Source organism: Ochotona curzoniae, unplaced genomic scaffold (assembly GCF_017591425.1).
Source record: "Ochotona curzoniae isolate NIBS_2020 unplaced genomic scaffold, NIBS_Ocur_1.0 scaffold_1852, whole genome shotgun sequence".
Lineage (NCBI taxonomy): Eukaryota > Metazoa > Chordata > Mammalia > Lagomorpha > Ochotonidae > Ochotona > Ochotona curzoniae.
Window position 1 is genome coordinate 632309 of NW_024467087.1, and position 8460 is coordinate 640768.

General features: G+C 49.6%; 1 protein-coding gene across 1 annotated transcript; it reads right to left on the reverse strand.

The window, feature by feature from the left end:
- Positions 1-2385: 2385 nt before the first annotated feature.
- Positions 2386-7472, reverse strand: LOC121169438 (melanoma-associated antigen 10-like). The gene is made up of 4 exons (XM_041000035.1): positions 7418-7472; positions 3805-3896; positions 3596-3661; positions 2386-3519 (listed from the first exon to the last, which is right to left on the reverse strand). The coding sequence occupies exons 1-4, from the start codon at positions 7470-7472 to the stop codon at positions 2386-2388; spliced, it is 1347 nt and encodes a 448-aa protein (XP_040855969.1).
- Positions 7473-8460: the final 988 nt, after the last annotated feature.

Consider the following 8460-nt stretch of genomic DNA (forward strand, 5'->3'; position numbering starts at 1 on the left):
GCAAAAGTGAATAGTCCCTGACGTTGGCCTGGCAGAGACTCAGCTATTCGGGCCATCTAGGGAGTGAACCAGAGTTTGGAAGATCTCTCTCCCTGACTCTCCTTTTCTCTGTCCTTCTCTATAACTCTGCCTTTCAGATAAATAAATAAATGTTTACAAATGTAAAGAGATATAACCTTCCAAATAAATATCTACCTACAGTTCAGCTGGAAAACACTTAGAAACACTGTTGTAGATAAACTAGAAAACAGGTACCTGTAGCACCTGAATTAGTATGTAGATAGAGCAATTTGTACCTCAGGGATTCCTGGGTAAACAACAGCTCAGTCAGCAGACGTCTGTAGGGAGTAGCGATGTTGTGTGTCTGGGGAAGGTAGGCAATTTTGCGCAGCCTCCACAGATGATGGGCATCATGGAAGAACTAGTCAGTAGGCCAGGCTCCAAATGAAGGCACTGGAGAGAGAACATGGGAAAGGCACAGCAATGCTAGAAGGTTCTGGGGTTGGACAGAAATTCTTGTACCTGGGAACAGTCAGCTTTGAAGGATCCAACCACAGCAATCGCCCGTGTTTGACTGTTAGTCAATGTTTTTTGGTCTTGTTTTAGTACATTAGCTTCCTTTGGGATCCTACTGTCAAAAACACCATGACGTTCAAATGAGAGATGTGTTAGTGTACCAGGCGGGACTCAGGATAGCAGGAAGGAAAGGAGTACAGACCTCAGAGGAATTCAGACTCTGGGCTCAAGATCTTCTCCGAGCCCTAGCATATACTAGCAGAAGTTCTGGAAAAATTCTCAAAGTCTGTGAGCCTCAGATTACTCAAATTTATAATTGGTCTGATCTGCCATGGCAGTAGGACTGTGAAAATGTGTAGATTGTACTTGAAGCACTCTCTGCAGTTCCTGTAGTACACTGAAATGTTCACGCCCGACAGGTGGCTGTTACTGTAATCTCAACGGACCCATGGCCCAATCACTTTGGAATGCTATTTTGGCTGTTCTGTTCTCCAGGACTTATTTAAAAAATATGCAGCCAACATTTCATGGAACGATTAGTTAAACAATGAAATTTCACAAATAAAATCCAAGTAATATTCCCACTTGCGAGGACATATTTCAAAATCTAGATTTGGAGGAATCTTTTCCCATTGCCTATGGATCAAAGTTGCTGGAGTTTGAATCGAGCATGAGCTTCTTCCCTACCATCCACTTCATTTTACATTCCAACCACTACTGGCAATACCACCAAAATGTCACCATTATTTACTATAGCCTAAGTTACACCAAAAATGATCTAGTTACAATTTTCTAAATAGTCCACTGTGGTGTTCCCACCCAGCCAAAAGAATATCTGCCACCAGCTTTGGGCCTTCTCTTCCTGGAAGAGACATCTTTCTGTCTCAGGAAAGTCTTTCACATAAAATGCTATTAATCCCTTGGTTCTTATTCTGTGTTCAACATCACTGGAACAAAAGCCAAGGAAACCTTTCATATCTAACTGAGGTTCATATTCTTCTTCGCTTTATGTGACACCAAGAAAGAGCTTTGCAGAGAGCTAAATTCCAGACTTTTTTTTTTTTAATAGCCTTAAGGTCTGTTATCTGATGGTGTGGGCTTTGCTGCCACCCAGTCTCACAACACCAAACTCCCACAAAGGAAAACAGTCTCACAAAGCCCACAACTCAGAGCATTTACACTTGATTGTCTTCTCTTGGAACCCCAACAGCTTACCACTGCTTGTCTAGTTCTTTTGGTCTCAGAGGACATTTCACCATTTTCCTCCTATCAGGACTGCTGCTGGACCCTTTTGCTGACAAAAAGGAACGTAGCCTGTCTTGGCACTTCCAGCCCAACACAGGCCCTTCCAGGGAGCAGATGTAGTGAGGAATGAGAAGGGCTTTGTTTCTTACAGTTTAATTTTCATTTCAATATGCTATCAAGATCTATGTATATAAATTTTACCCCCCGAACACACTACAAGCAATAAAGGAAGACAAAAATTATCTTTTACTTTAATTCTCAACTGTTTATTTTACTGCTGACATTTTTTCCATTTCCATCTTTTACTTCAATGTCACGTTATTTTGGCACAGATCTCAAGACAAAAATTTCCTATTCTTTAAACAAAAAACACAACTCCATCTGGATAAACAATGGTACATATATAAGCAATATAGTTTTCAAACTTACAACTTGATGACAATTGTAAGTTCCATTAAAAGGATCAACATTTGAAAAATAACAGAAAGAAAAGTTTCCAAGTCAGAACACGAACACAAAGATGTTCCACTCTATTCTCCCAAGCCCCAGACTGCCTCTCTACTACTCAGAGTAATGACTAGTCTCTTTCTCTTCAAGTACAGAGTAAAAAATCTACCTCATACTTCACTTGCGCCAGAAGGTGCCGGGCATGCCCTTGGCATGTGCCTCAGCCCACCCAGTGGGCCTCACTGCAACGTTGGCTCGGGCTTCCTCATCTCTCAAAGCTTCCTCGTACCATGTAGGAAGGGCACTGGGGATAGTATCATTGACCTTGGCCAGAAACGTTAAGATTTTCATTTTGCTGGTTTCAGCATGAGCCCTTGGGCCCCACAGAAACTCGTAACGAGGAGGGTCACTATCATGCACTTGTCGGTACACCAGGTATCCTTCCTGCACCCAGTGTTGGGTAATGAGCTTCCTGGGTTCCCCATAGATGAAGTGCTCTTGCCCAGCATACACTCCCATCGCATTCAGTACTTCCCAGATATCCTCCTCAGGGGCACAGTTGCCATCCACAAAGATCACGCCCAGGATATTTATCAGGAGGCCAATCTTGGGCATGTTCAGGATATCACCAACCCTCCCATCATAGGTGAGGCCCATGGTAGGGACAAGAACATAGGAGTGGCCAGATGGGCCCACTTCCTTTATATCAATGCCAAAGACCAGCTGCATACACTCATATGCTCTGCGAAAGATCACAGGAAAATAATTTGTATGGTTTTTGACAATACGATTCAGGACTTCTGCCTTGGAGACTGGCTGCTTCATACGATACTTAATCAACATGAGACGCACAAAATCAGCCACCTTATCATCTATGATCTCTTTAATCAAGGACTCAGCATCTGACTGGATCCTTGGAGAACCCAGATTCTGCTCTTCTTGGATCCTGGAGCCCTGATCTAATTGGGCTGATGAGGTAACTGTGGCGGTGGCAGAGCAAGAGGCTCTACGGGGACCCTGAATGGTAACTGGGCCCCCAACAGCAGAATCTCCTTTCGTATTCCTTGGGATCAGAAAAGGGCAAGAAGCATAGGAGGTAGAACAAGAGGGGAAGACAGAGGTGGCAACCTCCTTCTTAGCCTCAAGATCCTGTGCATCCAGAAAGCCTTCCATCTTTCTTTGAGCAAGGCCTTCCTCAAGCTTGGAATTATTGTTTTTGCCACTCTTCTTTGAAGCCTGATCCATGGGAACTCCGGGGGGTGGCATCAGGAAGGATCTGGGATAGCAGCTGGGTGGTGGGGACTCAAACACCTAGGGGAGAGAGGCGGGGTTAAGTAACTGTAGCTGAGAATCACACCCTTAGGGACAGTGACAAAGGTTCACTTACAGGCCTTCTCATTGGGTCATGAATGGAGACATCATGGGGCTTCTGTCCTGTTGGTGCGATGGTCCCCTGAGAAGTAAAGAGGAAGTGAGACAGACAGCAGAAGACAAGAAGCAGGCCCACAGCAGTGTGGGTGGGGCTGGGAGCTATGGAATCCCCTCTGTTCTGGGATCTGTGGGACACTGGGTCCACTTTCATGTGGTACATCTTACCATGACTCCTGGCAATTCCTGCACCGTGGCTGCTCTGTCAACAGGAGGCACTGCCCCAGGACCAGACCTCCTTCGGAGGTTTTCTGGAATTCCTGTAAGATAAAACCAAGGGCTCCTCAGTTAGAAGACTAAAAGAAGCACACCAAGCCCCACAGATTTGGGATTACAAGGTCAGACCCTGCCACATCCCCACTGTGCTGCACCAGATTATCTACTCTGTACTCATTCAGGGTCCTCTCTTTCGCCTAGCAGAGCCTGGATTCCACTCCCACTGCCAATTCAAGACAAAGTCGCATAGCAGTGAAGGGCCCCCATCTGGACGTATTTCCAAGTGGCGACAGCAAGAAGTAGCCAAATGTGATGGACCTGTGTGTCCTGGGCGTGACCTGAGTGTTACCACCTGCGTGACTATCAAGGCTTTCTTTTATCGACCTGAGGCTACTCTCCTAAAATCTCTGCCTCACTTAAATGTATGAAGCACCAAATACAAAAATGAAAGGTTACCACAGTCACCATACCTCAGCTCCTCCTCCTATGGCTGACAAAAGGGAAAAGAAAAGATGAGACTCTGTTCCGGTATCACAAGTCCCATTTGTCCCTCCTCACGTGCCTCATCCTGATGACAGAGCATAGAAATCTTCCCTTGCTGACTGAGTTCACCCTCTGTGCTGAAGCCTTTCTTCTGCCAGGTTTTCATGGCAGGTGCCAGAAAAATCACACATCCTTGCCCTTTGCAACTCATCACTCCAACCTGAGTCACGCAGGATCGATGACGGGAGTCCCAGACACTAAGTATGTGTGGAGGGGAAGCTTCTGATTTGGACTCCAGGAACCTCTCAGCTGTCATTCGAGGTCCTCATCTTGACCCTTGGCAGGTCCTGGAACCCCTTCCTTTACGGATCTGAATCCTTGTAATAAAAGCCCCTGCATCCTTTAGGCCCTATCCTCAAAGCAAAATCCAAAAGCTTCCATACTGTTTTGCCTTCTTACCCTCTCTCAATTCTTATAGCAGGGGCAGTGTCACTAATATCCCTTTCTATTGCATTGAGTGCCTGCATATTGGTTTTTAGCAGGACCAGAAACTATTTCCTCCGCCGATCTGAGTCCAGCCCCTTTTAACCAAAACCCTGAAAATCCATAGCTAGAAATGAATGCAGGGAAGGGAAAAACACAGGTCTGAATTTTGCAGTCTTGCCAAAGGCTTTCTGGAGTTGAAAGAAAAGGGGGTATGTGGGACTCTTTTGTTGTATGGGATAAAATTCTCTAAATTATCCCATGAAACCTGAAGCTTAAAACCATAGAGGATAGGGCCAGTGCAGTGGCTAAATTGCATTGACAACCCATATGGACACCAGTTCTATTACCACCTGCTCCACTTCAGTGCAGCTCTCAGCCAATTGTGGTTTGAACCAGAGGACTGAAGTTCTCAAATTTTCTTTTCTCTTTTTCTTTTCTTTTCTTTCTTTCCTCTCTCTCTGAAAATATACCTTTCAAAAAATAAAACACACAAAAATCAAGCACACATGATTTGATTTCTTCCCTCTATAAACACATTGGACCTTCCAGAACAGTAATTCCCAGGATCAAAGTGCTCTATCCCACCCCATTCCCAGAGCCTTAGCTCCCCCCTCCCGCTTGTCCCTGAGGCCTCACCATGGTGGCTGACAAGTTTGGGGTTGCCTTGTCTGAGAGAAAGGCCCTGCCTTCTCAGGGCCCCACAGAGGGACCACACAGCTCAACCACACATGCAGGATTGTGTAGGGTTGCCCAAGATCTAAAGCAGGGACAGAATTTCAACCTCCTTCTAGAACGGGAAGGCTGAGGCCCTCTGTGTGCAGCCTGGGCCTCGTTCCCGGAGCTTTAGCTACCCCTTTTCTGAGAGGAAGGCCCTCCTGTCTCTCAGGACCCCTGCAGCAGGAACACACAACTCAACCACACATGCAAGACTGTGTGGGGTTGCCCAGGACTGAGAGCAAGGGCAGAATTTCGCCCTCCTTCTAGAACAGGAAGGCTGTGTCTCCCTCTGTGCGCAGCCTGGGCCTCATTTCCGGAGCTTTAGTTACCCCCTTGTCTGAGAGGAAGGCCCTCCCGCCTCGCAGGGTCCATTTCCGGAACTTTAGCCCCACCCTTGTGTGAGAGCAAGGCCCTACCTTCTCTCGGGGCCCCACGAAGGGACCACACAGCTCGGCCCCACGTGAGGGACTGTGTGGGGTTGCCTACAACCGAGAGCAGGGGCAGAATTTCGCCTTCCTTCTACAACCGGAAGGCCGCGGCCCTCAGTCTACCACAGGCCCTGTTTCTGGATACTTCCCTCTCCCCTTGTCTGAGAGGAAGGCCCTCCCGTCTCTCTGCCCCACGGAGGGACTGTGTGGGGTTCCCAGCACCGAGAGCAGGGGCAGAATTTCGCCTTCCTTCTAGAACAGGAAGGCTGCGGCCCTCTCGGTCTACCACGGGGCCTGTTTCTGGAGACTTAGTTCCCCCCCTTGTCTGAGAGGACGGCCCTCCCTTCTCTCAGGGCCCCACGGAGGGACCACACAGCTCGATCCCACGTGAGGGACTCTTTGGGGTTCCCAGAACCGAGAGCAGGGGCAGAATTGCCCCTTCCTTCTACAATGGGAAGTCCACGGCCCTCTCAGTCCACCACAGGCCTTGTTTCTGGCTCCTTCCCTCCCCCTTGTCTGAGAGGAAGGCCCTCCCATCTCTCTGCCCCGCGGAGGGACCACACAGCTCGGCCCACGTGAGGGACTGTGTGGGGTTCCAAGCACCGAGAGCAGGAGCAGAATTTCACCTTCCTTCTAGAACAGGAAGGCCGCGGCCCTCTCGGTCTACCACGGGGCCTGTTTCTGGAGCCTTAGCTCCCCCCTTGTCTTGAGAGGAAGGCCCTCTTGTCTCTCAGGGCCCCACAGAAGGATCACACAGCTCGGCCCCACGTGAGGGACTGTGTGGGGTTCCCAGCACCAAGAACAGGGGCAGAATTTCGCCTTCCTTGTAGATCAGAAAGGCCGCGGCCCTCAGTCCACCGTGGGCCTTGTTTCTGGCTCCTTCCCTCCCCCTTGTCTGAGAGGAAGGCCCTCCCTTCTCTCAGGGCCCCACGGAGGGACCACACAGCTCGGCCCACGTGAGGGACTGTGTGGGGTTCCCAGCACCGAGAGCAGGGGCAGAATTGCCCCTTCCTTCTAGAACAGGAAGGCCGCGGCCCTCAGTCCACCGTGGGCCCTGTTTCTGGCTCCTTCCCTCCCCCTTGTCTGAGAGGAAGGCCCTCCCGTCTCTGCCCCGCGGAGGGACCACACAGCTCGGCCCACGTGAAGCTCCTCCCAGGGCTGACCGTAGGGCACGGTGGCCTCGGGCCCCAGTCTTGGGGTCACGGGGACCCCCTCACTGTGGTGTCTCTCAGGGCCTGTCCCGAACCTCCGGGCACCCTGGTCCTTCCTCCCCGTTTCCTTCCAGGGAGAGCCATGCAGAGTCGCAACATGTACCATGGAGACTCCGGGCCCAGCGCCCCACGCCGGCCCTGCGGGGCACGGCCAGGAGAAGAGCAGTAGACCTGGGTTCTCCGGGGCCCCAGTGAGGGCCTGGGGCTTCCTGGGTTCCCTCCCCCAACATAATGTCTCACCTTGACTTCTTGCACAGCTTGTTTTCCGCTCCCACGGAATAACAGAGGTACGCATTTTTAGACGGTCTTCTCCAACTGCCGAATCTGAAGTCAGGGTACGTCACATCCGGCTGCTATGCCCAGGGCTTCCAATGCCTCACAGCAGGGGCGGATGGGGATTCTCTGGGGAGCAGTAGTGTCTCCACCCACCAGGGGCCCATCTATCCCGCTTCCCCCCAGGTCTCACTTGCTCCTCCTCATGTTATTGGCTGTCACGGCCGGTATCTTCGTACTCTGCACATCCGTGTCGGCTTTCCAATCAACACAAATCTAAGTCCCAGATTTCCCCGACAGCAGTAGTGGGGGCAGTGGAGGAAAGAGGTGGACAACACTGCCTACATTTTGAAACTCCTTTACTCTTCCACGTGCTCCTGACATTCTCTGGCAGAGTCTGTGCTCCCAAACTCTGCTGACCGGCATCTTCTCCCCTAAGAGCGAGGTTCGATACCGTGGGTCCCCTGGTCTAGTCTTATTGCTGGGCAGAGGGGTGAGGTTCCTAGGGTTAAGAACAGGAGCTGGGTTATGTCTCTTGGGGATGGCCTCTGTTCTAGCAATCAATAAAAGCAACCCCAATTTAATTTCTGATATTGTATTTTTCTTCTCGTTAACAAGGCAAGAAGCATATTGATTTTCTTCATATTTTCGATTCTGCTACAAATTTATTGATTTATGCTCAAATTTTTTTTATGTTTGCTTTAGCTTAAAATGGTCCCCTTTTTCTCTAGATTCGTGTGGCTCAACAATAGGTTATTTCTTTTTCTATGATTGGAAGGCAGATTTACAGAGAAAAGGAGAAACATAAAACACTTCCATCCACTGGTTCACTTCCCAAGCGGCCGCAACAGCTGGAACTGAGCCGATCCGAAGCCAGGAGCCAGGAGCTCTTCCAGGTCTCCCAGGCATTTTCAGGGTCCCAAGACTTTAGGCCATCCTCGACTGCTTTCCCAGGTCATAAGCAGGGAGCTGGATGGGAAGGGAAGCAGGGCTGCCGGGATTAAAACTAG

Coding starts and splice junctions, on each gene's coding strand:
- LOC121169438 (XM_041000035.1), bottom strand. CDS start 7,472: ATGCGTACCTCTGTTATTCCGTGGGAGCGGAAAACAAGCTGTGCAAGA. Junction 3,897..7,417: donor AAGCTGTGCAAGAAGTCAAG/GTGAGACATTAT, acceptor TTTATCTTACAG/GAATTCCAGAAAACCTCCGA. Junction 3,662..3,804: donor AGGAATTGCCAGGAGTCATG/GTAAGATGTACC, acceptor TTTACTTCTCAG/GGGACCATCGCACCAACAGG.